Raw genomic sequence first — 15,094 nt, 5'->3', positions numbered from 1 at the left:
AAAAAAACAAAAACATGAATAAGGCAATGTTCATATTGTAACATTGCCATATGATTCCATTAAACACTGCTGCAGATTCTAATCCTAATAATCTGCTCAATTATACATTCCCCACACCTCCCCCATCTCTCTAACATGGAGTATACCTATTCACTCCATTGTTAGGCTAGGCTGAGTGACCTGCATGTGATATACACCAGATCCCAACAGGAGCTTTAAATGTGCTTGCAAGATCAGTGCAGCCTCTCTTATTCCTGTCCTTTCCCTCAAGATGAGCATGTCCCAAATATAATTTACCTTGTTAATCTGGGTCCCTGAATGAGAAGACACATAGAGAAGAGCCAATATGAAAAGAGCTGACCTGGGCAGAGCAGATCAAAGCCACGAGTTCTTTAGGTGCATTTTCTACCTTTTAAAAGTTATCAGAGGTAACAGTTTTACCAAATGTTAAAATACTACTTAACACAGGTGGTCAACTTTCCAGCTTCCAAATGTTACTCATTCACAGTTATCTTCTTCCCACCTTTAGTATGCTTATCTCTAGGTGGAATATATTTCCTTGCCCCAATGACTTTGGCAGGCCAAAGTGACTAGTTTTGTCTAATGGAGTATGAGCAGATGTAACATACATCATATCCTAGCAGAAGCTTTAAATATACTTACATAGTTACACTAAGTCCTTAATATTCCTCTGTTCTTGTAAGAACAGCATGTCCCAGATAGTGGGTATTCAATGACCCTACATTATAGAATGACAAAATACAAGAAGCCAAACCACAACCAACATGCAGCCCTTATGTAATGTGAGGAGAAAACAAAGAAACAAATGTTTAATGCTGAAAGGCACTAAGGTATTGGAATTATTATTCAGCAAAATCTAACTAGTACACAGTCACATATTTTCCCCTTAAAATTACTACTCAGAATCCGTACCAACAAGAACTTCTACTGCAGCTAAAGAATCATCTTCCCAATCCATATCTTCCTGTTTTTCTTCAGACATCTCCTTTAAGCAAGATGAGATAGGATAGAATTGTTTCCATTCACCAATCAATTTTTTGGTAGCTGAATCAGACATCTTGAATGCTTGTCCTGTGAGAGTGCCATTTAGTCCAAATGGGCTTAAGATTACTAGAAACCCAAGACAGACATCAAGTAAGTAACTGAAGACTGGTACACCAAATAAGATCACATTGAATAGTTTGACAAGTAATTATGTAATCTAAAAAAGAAAAGGAAACTCATAACAATCATTTCAGAGAAAAATTTATTATACTTCATTACTGTGAAGATAAAGCACAATATTTAATTTACTATAAATCTTAAAATTTTGTCCACCCAAAAAATCCTAGTTGGTAAGAATTTCAACATGAGTTGGGGTTATATGTATATCCTTCAACTTCTCTTGATTTCCAGTAAGAAAAAGCAATTTGAAGAAAAACTGAGTGTGTGTGCGTGAGTATAAATCTAAGTACTTTTATTATGTACTGCCATGTAAATTTTTAAAAAGCAAATCCTAGGGTTAGAATTAAAACAAGACCACACTGTCAGTCCTTAAAAACAAATCAGCAATCTTGTATAAATATCAAAGTCCCTATGTACCAATGTTAAAAATGGCTTATGTGACTGGACACAAAAGATGACCTTGAAAACATAAACATATATATCTGCTAAGTGCTATTTAAAAGAACACTTTAAAACATGCTATCATTCATGTGAAAGAATTTTTTAAAAATAATACTTGTTTTAAAAAACTTGTTTCATTGATTTAAAACTCTAATAGGGAAGAAGAAAATAAACTACATCAGAATCATCACTAGGCTGAAGATCAGGAGAAATACCAAAATTTAAAATTACCAATTGCAATCATGGAACATTGCATCAAAAACTGGGGATGTACTGTATGGAGACTAATATAACAAAATAAAAATTAAAAAAAAAAAAATTACCAATTGCAATAAGAGTTTTCTTGAAACAATAAGAGATCAAAATATCCAAGCCAGTAAAATAATCTACCTTGAAATGGGCTATTAGACTGTTGAGCAAGGGTGATATGCTCTTCACTAAGAAGGTATACAGGTTGATGTTGGTTAATTTCCACACTGGTACAAACATTGCTGTCTCCATGCAAGAAAAAGGTGAAAGAGCAGGACAAGTGTTCACTAATAAAGAAGAAAAAGTTATATTTTAGTGATGATTAATAGCCAAAATAAAAGTTAACTTGCTTTTTCTCTTTAACCCAAAAATTCTACTTCATCATCTGAAGGGGGGAAAAAAATCACAGATAAAAGCAGAGATTTAGTTCTAAGAAATGTTCTTCACAGCACTGTTTATAGTAGTAAAAGCTGCAAATAGAGGAACCCGTAAACAAGGTAGGTACACCCACACATACCCTTATAATATAGTCACCAAGGTAAGTTAAGGTAAAGGGGAAGTGAGTTTAATGGCAAGGGTAGGCCACCAAAATAATATAGTCTCAGTTTTTTTTTTAATTGAGTGTAAAAAATCTACATGTGCAACTGAATTAAGGATGACCCAATTTTTGTTTATTTTCCCTTATAATTAAAAATTAAATACAACTGTATTTTCTCATTTTATTATTTCTGAAATTGGGCTACATTCAATCAGCCAAGCATTTAATGTACTGCCCTCCTCTGACCCCCAATGGTAAGTTATTTTAAAGCAATGATGGATCTCACAATTGAAGGCATCCTAGAATCGAAGCTATATGCAAAGTAGAGCATCTTATGAAATTTAGATATGGCTGGGAAAATAAAAGTTCCCAAGAGGAAAGCACAAGGATCCTTAGGATAAGACATAGAAAGGTCAAATGGCCCAGAAGAGGAGACTGTACACTAAGAAGAATCCACTTTTCTTACTTCTTCTCCACACATTTATCGTAAGAATTCATTTTGGGGTGCTGGGTGGCTCAGTCGGTTAAGCGGCTGCCTTCCACTCAGGTCATGATCCCAAGGTCCTGGGATCGAGCCCTGCATAAGGCTCTTTGCTCAGCTTCTCCCTTTCCCTTTCCCTCTGCCTCTTTCCCTTCGCCTGCCCCTTTCTTCCTTTCCCTTTGCCTGCCCCTCCCCCTGCATATGGTCTCTCTTTCAAATAAATAAATGAAACCTTAAAAAAAGTTTTGTCTTGAAGAACCAGTTCTTTAAAATATAATCATTAATAAACTAAAAACCTGTTGTATCTATCTATAAGCCCTCTTGAATTATTTCTGAAAAACTCAAGGGCACAAAAAATTAAGTTATAGTAAAAGTAATACTATAGCTAACAAAAGTGGGGAAAAAAAAGTCAGATCAAGAGGTGAAGAATAATGCAGAGCTGAGAATGTCTTCATTTTATATATATATCAGGGAGCCAGCAGATTGTCTTAAGTTGACAGAACAATCAAGAAACTGAAATTTCAAGCATATCACTCAAGCTAAAAAATATCTAACAGAAAAACTGACAATATACTATCACTACTAGAGCAAATCTTATCTCTCATGGTAAAGAATCAGTAGATACTGTCTAAAGTTGATTAATCAAGGTCTAGAGCTATAAGCATCTCTGTAATTATGACAGTAACCACTAGAAGTAGTAAGCAAAAAAATTAAAACACAAAAGATGGAAAACTAAACCTGGTTACTTCTAGGGAATGGGACTAAAGCAATTAAGCAGGGATCTTCAGGTTTTCAAAATTTGTAATATTCTATACTGCTTAAATCATATTACTTTAAAATTTTTAAAAAATAGGGGCGCCTGGGTGGCACAGCGGTTAAGCGTCTGCCTTCGGCTCAGGGCGTGATCCCGGCGTTCCGGGATCGAGCTCCACATCAGGCTCCCCTGCTATGAGCCTGCTTTTTCCTCTCCCACTCCCCCTGCTTGTGTTCCCTCTCTCGCTGGCTGTCTCTGTCTCTGTCAAATAAATAAATAAAATCTTTAAAAAAAAAAAAATTTTTTTTTAAAATAATTAATTATTGGGCTGCCTGGGTGGCTCCGTCAGTTAAGCGTCTGCCTTCAGCTCAGATCATGATCTCAGGGTCCTGGGGATCAAGCCCTGCATGGGGCTCTCTGCTCAGCAGGGAGTCTGCTTCTCCCTCTCAAATAAATAAAAAATCTTTTACAAAAATGATGAATCATTTAATCAATGATTACTGTATCTTTTCCCACCCCAGCAGCTTTTGTTGCTTTTTTTAAGAAAATAACTTAATTTTGGAATAACTTTAAATTTACAGAAAAGTTGCAAAGGTATCATACAGAGTTCTCATATACCCTTTACCCAGTTTCCCCTGAAATTATACATCTTACATAACGATAATACATTTGTCAAACAAGTAATTAACACTGGTACATTAATTCCAGTCTTTATTTGGATTTCACAAGATTTTCCACTTAACCATTTTTCTGTTTCAGGATACAATCCAAGACACCACACTGCATTTAGCCAATAGATTTTTCCCCCCAGCCTTACTGAAGCATAACTGATAAAGCCAAATAGTTTTTAAATAGGAAATAAAATTAATTATTTTAATTATTTATTAAATATATTAAGCTTGTTACTCATATGATTGAAAGACCAATCCTATTGGAACAGCTACTGGTTGAGTAATTACAAAGCCTATAGATATTTGCTTTGGTATAAGAGTAAAATCTAAAATAATCACCAAGATAAGATACTTAACTAATAACTTTGAGAACTGTCCACCGAAAAGCGGACCATTGCTAATGCCCATTTAAAATAAAGACAATTTTATTCTTTGCTTTCCAGCAGTGCTAAGGCACCCATACTATAAAATAGGGGGAAAAAAAGTACCAAACACAAACCTAACTCCAAAGACTTAAAGCGAAACACACACACATTCAAAAGAACTCTGCATCAAACTTAGTATTATATTCAGATCTAAATGCACTATATACTAAGCCACCAAGTGAAAGCAAGTATTATTTCTTTATTCAACAAGTATTCTGTGGCTAAGCACATGGCACTATACTAAAAACACATTTAATTAGTGTCATGTTTTAAGGGCTATTTAAAGACCAGGTATAGGATCTATGAGAATGTCTCAACAAGACCTAGATAATGAAAACAAACTTTAATTCCTAAATGGAAAAGAATCAAACTTGGGTAACAACATAAAAGTTATTCTTATGTCTCATGGTACATCAGCCTACCCCCAATATCTATTTCTTCTCCAACCTCATCTCTTACTAATTTAAGTCTTCCTTTAATACTTTTCCTTCTCCTCAACTGGCCTCTCTGTAGTTCCTTAAACACACCAGGCCTTTGTATCTACTGTTACTCAGTCTGAAACACTTCACATATCTACATTCACCTTCATTAGCTTTTTTTGTTCAGATACCTTGTAGATGACAGTTTTCACCAATCACCCTACTTTAAACTGTCCCTTAATTCCTATTCTGGGATAGGTTTCATTTGGGTAAATAATCACAATCTAAAATTTTAGTTTACTTTTTTCTTATAGTTGCCCCAGAGCGTGAGCTCTATTGGAGGAGGAATCTTCTTTGCTCAAGGCTGTATCCTCAGCTTTTAGAATAGATCCTTGACACACAGTAGGTACGCACTAAATACTGTAGGATAAAGTCTGTATCTGAGCAACTTACTTCTAATCAAACATTCCTTTTCTTATCAAGTCTGTATCTGTATAGTTGTCCAAAGCTAGAAAAGTAAATCACCCTTAACTTCTTTTTCCTAAACTCCCTATGGTCAACTAATCCATCACCAATTCCTACTGATTCTAATTCTTAAATATCCATGATTCGTCAGTTGTCTTTTTAAGGTCTGAATAACTATTAGAATCTCTAATTTATCTTCTTTTCACTGCTGCCAGCAATCTTTCTAAAAATTAATTCTGATCATGTAACTGGCAGGCTCAAAATCAACAGATGCCCAATGCCTTAAGGACTAAAAAACAAAACAAAACCTCAAAAACCTTAGTACAGCACTTTGGATCCTTTGTTATCTGATCCTTGCTTAACTTTCCAGGCAGAGGTACTTAATCCACCAAGAACCAGAACCCCTCCTTTGTTTACCACAAATTCCTCCCCATCTATTAATCATTCTTCAACACTCCTTTATTTTTTTTAAAGATTTATTTTAGAGAGGGAGAGAGCGCCCAGGGGAGTGTGGGGAAGGGCAGAGGGAGAGAGAATCTTTCAAGCAGACTCCCCACTGAGTGAGAAGCCCTTCCCTAGGCTTGAGCTCAGGACCCACGAGATCATGACCTGAGCCAAAACCAAAAGCTGGACGCTTAACTGACTGAGCCACCCAGGCAGCCCACTTCAATACTCCTTTAAACATCATCTCTGTGCTCCCATAATATTCTATGCTTATCATAATATTTATCGTAACACTATTATTTATTTAACTAATTGAATGCCCTGCCAAGTTCTAAATTTCTTGATAAAAAGAATTATAACTTTAATATTATAGAAAATTGAGTTATTGGTCCCATTTCTTCACTCCCTTATTTCTTTAATCATGGTAAAAAACATAACATAAAATTTACCATCATAATCATTTTTACGTGTACTGTTCAGTAATGTTAAGTATAGTCACATCGTTTTGAAACAGATCACCAGAACTTGCAAATCTGAAATTACACCCACTAAACAACAATCCCTTCTTTCTACCTCTCCCAGCCCCTGGCAACCACCGTTCTATTTTCTGTTCTATCAATTTGACTACTTCAGCTCTACCTCATGTAAGTAGAATCATACAGTTTGTGTCTTTGTGACTGGCTTTTTTCACTTAGCATGTCCTCAAGATTGATCCATGGTGTAGCATGTGACAGGATTTCTATCCTTTAAAGGGTGAATAATAATCCACTATGTACATAACACAGTTTGTTTAACCATTCATCCATCAATGGACATTTGGGCTGTTTCCACCTCTTGGCTATTGGGAATAGTGCAGCTATGAACATGGGTATGCAAATCTCTTCAAGATCCTGCTTTCCGAGGAAACGAAAGCAAAATGAACTACTGGGACTTCAACAAGATAAAAGGCTTTTTTTTTTTTTTTAAGGATTTATTTATTTGAGACAGAGAGAGTGCACAAGCAGGTAGCAGGGGCAGAGGGAGAGAGAGAATCCTTAAGCAGACTCCCTTCTGAGCACAGAGCATGATGCAGGTCTCAATCCCAGGACCATGAGATCAGGACCTGAGCCAATATCAAGAGTTGGTCGCTTAGCCCACTGAGCCACCCAGGCACCCCAATATAAAAAGCTTTTGCACAATGAAAGAAACAATCAACAAAACTAAAAGGCAACCTTTAGAATGGGATAAGATACTTGCAAATAACATATTTGATAAAGGGTTAATATCCAAAATCTATAAAGAACTAATCCAACTGAACACCCAAAAAACAAATAATCCAGTGAAGAAATGGGCAGAAGACAAGAACAGACTTTTTTCCAAAGAAGACATCTAGATGGCTAACACACACATGAAAAGATACTCAACATTACTTAACATCAGGGAAATAGGAAACAAAACTACAATGAGATGCCACCTCGCACCAGTCCAAATGGCTAAAATTAACAACTCGGGAAACAAGAGGTGTTGGTGCAGATGCGGAGAACGGGGAACCTTCTTACACTGTTGGTGGGAATGCAAACTGGTGCAGCCACTCTGGAAAACAGTATGGAGGTTCGTCAAAAAGTTAAAAACAGAACTATCCTATGACCCAGCAATTACACTCCTAGGTATTTAGCCAAAGGATACAAAAATACAAAAACTGATTTGAAGGGATACACACACCCTGATGTTTACAGCAGCATTATCGACAATAGCCAATTACGGAAAGAACCCCAAATCCATCAACTGTGAATGGATAAAGAAGTCATAGTATACATATACAAAGGAATATTACTCAGCCACAAAACAGAATCTTGCCCTTTGCAACTACGTGGATGGAGCTAGAGTATATTATGCTAAGTGAAATAAGTCAGAGAAATACAAATACCATATGATTTTGCTCACGTGGGGAGTTAAAGAAACAAAACAGATAAACGTGGGTGGACGGGGGGAAGAGAGGCAAACCATAAAACAGACTCTCAACTACAGAAAACAAACTGAAGGTTGCTGGGGGGGGGGGGGGGCTAAGTGGCTGATGGGTATTAAGAAGGGCACTTGTGATGAGCACTGAGTGTTACATGTGATGAATCACTACATTATATTTCTGAAACTAATATTACACTATGTTAAGTAACTAGAATTTAAATAAAAACTCAAAAAGAAAACAAACAAGATCCATTCTATTCTCTTAGAAGTAGGACTGCTGGATCACATGGTAGTTCTAGTCTTAACTTTCTGAGGAACCTCCATAAATGTTTTCCATAGTGGCTGTACCATTTTATAATCCCAACAATAGTGAACAAGGGTTCCAATTTCTCTATCCTCACTAACACTTGATAGTTTTCATTTTTTTGATAGTAGCCATCCTAACTGATGTGAGGTGATATCTCATTGTGGTTCTGACTTGCATTTCTCTGATCAGGGATATTGACCATCTTTTTATATGCTATTGGCCATCCCTGTATCTTTGAAGAAATCTTTGCAAGTCTTTTGCCCAATTTTAAATTGGGTTACTTGACTTTTTGTTGCTGAGTTGTAGTTCTTTACACATGCTGGATATTAACCCCTTATCAGATACATAATTTGCAAACATTTTCTCCCATTCCATAAACTGCCTTTTCACTACTGATGCACAAAGGTATTTAAGTTTGATACAGTTCTATTTGTTTATTTTTGCTTTTGGTGCCTATGCTTTTGGTGTCATAACCAAGAAATCACTGCCAAATCTAATGTCTAAAGCTTTCCCCGTTTTCTTCTAGAAGATTTGTTTTAGGTCTTACATTTAGGTTTTTAATCCATTTTGAGTTAATTTTTGTATATAATGTAAGATAAAAGCCAACTTCATTCTTTTACCTGTGGATACTATGTTTTCCCAACACCATTTGTTGAAGAGACTGTCTCTTCCCCACTGAGTAGTCCTGGCACCCTTGTCAAAGATCATTTCAATACATACATACTAGTTTATTTCTGGACTTTCTACTCCATTGGTTTACATGTCTGTATGCTAGTACCATACCGTTTGATTACTGTAGCTTTGTAATTATGTTTTGCTCACCCTCTCTTCATTTAGGGTCTTTGGCGTAACACTGCAGTTCCTCCCATTAGAGGCGAAATATACTGCCCCAACCTTGACTCAGGCTTGCTTTGTGACTTGCTTTGGCCAAGCAGAAGCTTAAAACATGCTTAAACAATCTGGATTGCCCTCCAATGCTTCTTTCATTGCCATGAGAATCATCTGAAATATACTTTTACCCAACTTACAGTTTACAATGTGGAGTAGACTGGCTAACCGCCAGCTGATCAGCAGATACATTAATGAGAATATCTAACTGCTGCGTTAAGCCTCCACATTTTGGCAGTGCTTTGTTATACAACAGTGCCCAATACAGAAACTGGCACAAAAAGTGAGGTCTACTGTGACAAAAATCTAAATATGTGGCATTGGCTTTGGGACCAGCTGATTGATAGCAAGGAACATAAGACACTGAAAAGTGATGAGGGAATTATTAAAAGGTGACCCATGTTATATAATAGAGAAATATATCATAGAACTCTCGCCAGAAGGGGCGCCTGGGTGGCTCAGTAGATTAAACATCTGCCTTCGGCTCAGGTCATAATCCCAGGCTCCTGGGATCGAACTTCGCATCGGGCTCCCTGCTCAGCCAGGAGTCTGCTTCTCCCTCTCTTTCTGCCCCTTCCCTTTGTTCATGCTCACTCTCTCTCGGAAAAATAAAATCTTAAAAGGAAAAAAAAAAAAGAAGAATAGTTGCCTGAAATAATCTAGAAGGCAGAAAATGTGCCTAATGAATTTACAGAGTTGGAGAAAAAAGATCAAGTCAAAATGTAATTTGATTGTTACTAACTATACTTGATAAGGTACTAAAAGAAAGAAAAGAGATGAACTCAGAAAAAAACCTGATGGTTTACGAGCATAATTTAGAATACAGACAGCCTCTAGGCTAGAAAATAATACTATTTTTCAACAAAGTGATGGTATGGCCTATATATAATACAGTTTCAAGGAAAAGACCAAATCAAGAGTGTGATTCTAATACCCCTTATTAAAAATACATGATTCTTGATACCAGCTGAAACATTAGGATTTTCAAAAATTACTCCTAAGCCTCCATACATTTTTCTCAAAGAAGGTATCTAAAGTAAACAAGCGTATATGCAATAATTTTGTTACTATATGTGGGAATGCATAGTCACATTTGTACTTTTCTTTCTTTCAATGTCCTCTTTTCTGACGCAGTTCTTCTATATTTGTTAAGGCTGAGTAATAGAGCATATAAATATGTAATTCCTAAATAGTATTTTTGTCTTGGCAAACCACTAATGTTTAATTTCTGAGAGGGATATGTCCATTTTATGTATTGACATAAAACAAGCAGAAATCAATTTTCAAAGCATTTTTCTCTAAACAAAAAGGACAGAATTTAAAAGACAAAATGCTAAAAAAAAAAAAAAAAAGTTAAGAAAAATTCATATTCAACTGGTTAGAATGACTATATTTCTTACCATTACAAAGTTTTTTTTACAAATTTTTAAGGAAACTTTAGAAGACAAAGATTTCTCAATAAAGGGAAAAATTTTAAGAGTTTAAAGGGGAATTACTAACTAAAAATACTTATGTTGAAAGAAAACATTTTTTAAGAAGTGAGTCCAGTAAGAATAATCTATTACACAGAAAAATTGCAACTTGATTAGTTTTAGGGATCAAGTAAGTATTCTATAAAAATTATTATGAGTGCTGTGTGCTTATTCAGTATCTGAATAGCAGATCTTAAAATCTGAATTGCAAATATTTCCAAGAACATTTGCAAGTATAAGCAACAACCTGAAACAGTCTCATGTTCTTTATCTTTAAAAGACAAAGAGGATAGGAAACCTGAATCTTACATCCTCATTATTTACCATTTTTAATCAGTGAAGTATAGTTCTTAAAAATACAGTTTCCAACTATTTCATATGTAAATATTAAATGAGAATTAAAAAGGATACTCAAAATGGATTTTTGCCATGACATAAAAAGCAAATAATGTGACTCAAAATTTTCCTAAAAAGATTACTATAATTTGGAAAATGTTTTTTAAATATGTTACTTATACTCTATTAAGTATTATTTAAGAAAATAAATGTAATCTGGCATATACGAAAACCATGGTCCATAAAATATAGCCTTTCCATATGTCCAGTGAGTACTTGACCATCTTAACTTTTAAATCAGAAAAATTTGGCTGACATAAAGTGAAAAATTTGTTTCCAAAGGGTTTTGTAAAAACCCAATTATACATACAAAAGTTTAATACGTATACTGCTTTAGGAGGGGCCATATCTAATTTATTTTTAGCACTTCTGTTAGGTAGGTACAGAAAGAGGATATCTCATTTTGCTGTTAGAGAATTCAAGGCACAAAGAAGTTAAAGGGCTTGTCTTAAATCGTAAAACTAGTTAAAGACAATGTTGACTTAAAACCCTAGTCATTCTGGGGCCCCTGGGTGGCTCAGTAGGTTAAGTGTCTGACTCTTGATTTTAGCTCAGGTCATGATCTCAGGGTTGCGAGATCCCTGTGTCAGGCTCTATGCTAGGCATGGAGCCTACTTAAGATTCTGTCTCCCTCTGCTCCCAAACCCCTGCTTGTGCATTTTTTCTCTCAAAAACAAAACAAAAAAAACAAAACAAAACACCCTAGTCATCCTAACCAAAATGGGCAAAGGACTTAAAAAAGATACACAAATGACCACCAAGCACATGAAAAGATCCTCAACAACACTAATCATTAAGGAAATGCAAATCAAAACTATGATGTACCATTTCAACCCACAGGATGGCTATTATTAAATAAAACATTTTAGAAAATAAGTGTTGATGAGATGAGGATGTGGAAAAATTGAAAGCCTCCTAGTGGGAATGTAAAATGGTGCAGCTAATATGAAAAAGTATGTCAATTCCTAAAAAAGAAAAAAAAAAATCAAACACAGAATTACTATATGATCCAACAATTCCACTTCTAGGTATATACCCAAAATAACTAAAAGCAGGGATTTGAACAGATATTCGCACACCAATATGTAGCAGCATTACTCAGAACAGACAAAAAGGGGAAAAACCCATTCGTCCACTGACAGATGAATAAACAAGATGTGATATGAAAATACAATGGAATATTACTCAGCCTTAAAAAGAAATGAAACTAATGGGGCACCTGGGTGGCTCAGTTGGTTCAGTGTCCAACTCTTGATTTCAGCTCAGGTCATGTTTGGAGTTGTGAGATCGAGCCCTGCGTCGGGCTCCATACTGGCTGTGGAGCCTGCTTGGCATTCTCTCTTTCCCTCTCTCTCTGCCCCTCCCCCACCCCCAAAAAGAAAAAAAGAAATGAAATTGTGGTTGCTTACTACAATGATGATGAGAACCTAAGGACACTATGCTAAATGAAATAAGCCAGACACAAAAGTACAAATACTATGTAATTCCACTTATATAAGGTAACTAAAACAGACAAATTCATAGAGACACAAGGTAGAACGGTGGTTACCAGTGGCTGAAAGGAGGGGAAAATAAGGAGCTCCTTAATGGACAGACTTTCAATTTGGGATGATGAAAAAAGGTTCTATATATAGTGGTGACAGCTGCACAATGTGAATATCCTTAATGCCACTGAACTATACACTGAAAAATGGTGTACTGATTCCATTAACTTCAACAGTTTCCAAACCTGTTTTTTGTTACAATCGCCTGGAGATCTTTTTAAATTCCGAAGCCCAAGCCACACTTTAAACAGTTTAAAACAGGCATCAGTATTTTTTAATCTCTCAACGTCATTCCACATCCCAACAAGTTTCATTACTGCATTAATCTATATTTCTGTAGCTTTCACAACATTTTTAATTTCTTAAATTTATAGTTATTAACTTCAACATTACGTATTCTGAACATATCTCCAGAACAAGAGACCTTTATTAAAATCCAGAAGATAACACCTTATCTGGGAATTTTGGACATACTTCTGCTCACTTAGGGAACACATTACTTACGCTATAAAGAATACTTAGCAATAATATTCTGGTTTACAGCTTCAAGTGTTCTGCAAGTACTCTTTATATTCCTGTTATTTCCCCAATATAAGAAATTTTTAAGTATTCTGTTTTACTACTTCCTATCACTTTAAAAAGATGTATGTAGAGGAGCACGTGGATGGCTCAGTTGGGTAAACATCTGCCTTTGGCTCAGGTCATGATCCCAGGCCGCTGGTCAGGTGTTGGGCTCCCTTCTCCTCTGTCCCTTCCACCATTTGTGTGTGGGCGCACACGCTCTCTCTTTCTCTCAAATAAACAAATAGAATCTTAAAAAAAAAAAAAAAAGATGCAGGAAGACAAGATACAGTTGGTCTACAGGGTCCAAAATCTGTCTCATTTTTCATGACCTATAATCTTGCTCCAACATTAGCAAGCTATATGACGTTGGAAGTGACTTAGCCTCTCTGCGCTTCAGATTTCGCAATTGTAAAACTGGAGTAACAAAGTTTTAAGAATTGAGTTAATGTTAAGCCCTAATTTTGAACACAGCCTGGCCAGTTCTGCTTAAGCAAAGGTTTCTCACTACCTTCTCCCCTTCAGAAACAAAACTTCCCTATTATTCATATCTAAAACCAATAGTTCAAAAGGACAGATTTATAGAAGTCTACAGCAAAAATCATGTACGAAATGATAGTAAGAAAAGCTTAACAGAAAGGAAAAAATAAAGAAGTCTTGGCACTTAATTTTTCTCATAAATGTTTCTGGGAAGCATGAGAATGTAGAAAACTGATCATGCAAATCCTCGTGACTCAAGTATCAGAGAAATTTCATGGGTCATAAGTACTATTATATCATCACTTAAGATTTCAGAAAATAGGATGCATAATAATCTTGATGAGACATTAACAAGAGACCAACACAGACAGGCTGCAGAGAGGCAAAAAAAGATAGTAACTATGCCCAACTGGGCAAATAGTGGGTACCTTGACACAAGGTGAAGGTTTCCCCTATCTCTGATTCTAGATCACATTCAGAATTTAGCATACAGGGTGCCTGGGTGACTCAGTCAGTTGGGCGTCTGACTCTTGATTTCAGCTCGGGTGGTGGTCTCAGGATTGTGGGACTGAGCCCCACAGTGGGCTCCTCATGCTTGGTATGGAATCTGCTTAAGATTCTCTCCCACCCTTCCCACTGCTCACACACTCTCGCTCTCACTCTCTCTAAAATAAATGGATAAATAAAATCTTTTCCAAGAGGATTCAGAAGACCATTTAGAAAATACCTTTTTTTTTTTAAGATTTTATTTATTTATTTGAGATAGAGAGTGAGAGCACAAGCAGGGCAGTGGGGGTGGAGAGGGAGAGGACCAAGCAAGGAGTCCAACACGGGGCTCGATCCCAGGACCCTGGGATCATGATCTGAGCTGAAGGCAGACACTTAACTGACTGAGCTACCCAGGCGCCCCGGTTAGAAAATACCTTTTACCAATAAACATCATACCAAGCTCAGTTGAGCTTAGAGCCCTAGAAGTGTGCCGTTAATGCAACAGCCATACATGTGACTACTGAGCACGTGAAATGTGGCCAGTCCAAATGGAGTTGTATTCTAAGTACGTAATATACATTAAACTTCAAAAACTTGTTTAAAAAAGATGAAATATCTCAAAAAAAAGTAAACTATCTCATTAATATTCTTTGCATAATTAATTACATGCTAAAATGATATTTTGGATATACTGAGTTAAATATATTTATCTCACCTGGGTTTTTGTTTTACCTTTTTTAATGTGCCTACTAGAAAATTTAAAATTACAGATGTGACTCACATTGTATTTCTACAGGACACTGTTACCTTAGAAGGAAGAAAGAAAATGAGTCCTAAGAAAACACGATGATTGCTCTTCGCTTCCCTAGAAGTTCAGGTTTTCAGAGGTATTGAGGGATCCAAACAAAGAACATCCTAAAGCTATATAAAATGGTTAATAA

General features: G+C 36.0%; 1 protein-coding gene across 1 annotated transcript in view; it reads right to left on the bottom strand.

Moving 5' to 3' along the window:
• MED13 (mediator complex subunit 13) overlaps positions 1 to 15,094 on the bottom strand; it is a 96,694-nt gene that overhangs the window by 63,677 nt on the left and 17,923 nt on the right. The window contains exons 4-5 of the mRNA XM_040640923.1: positions 2,017 to 2,162; positions 934 to 1,131 (exon numbers count right to left, since the gene is read on the bottom strand). Of these exons, the coding sequence (XP_040496857.1) occupies positions 934 to 1,131; positions 2,017 to 2,162 (344 nt within the window). The remainder of the gene's footprint in view (positions 1 to 933; positions 1,132 to 2,016; positions 2,163 to 15,094) is intronic.

The sequence above is a fragment of the Ursus maritimus genome, unplaced genomic scaffold (assembly GCF_017311325.1).
Source record: "Ursus maritimus isolate PB19 unplaced genomic scaffold, ASM1731132v1 scaffold_24, whole genome shotgun sequence".
NCBI lineage: Eukaryota > Metazoa > Chordata > Mammalia > Carnivora > Ursidae > Ursus > Ursus maritimus.
The sequence above is the reverse complement of the archived record's forward strand: the minus strand, read 5'-3'. Positions and strand labels throughout refer to the sequence as shown.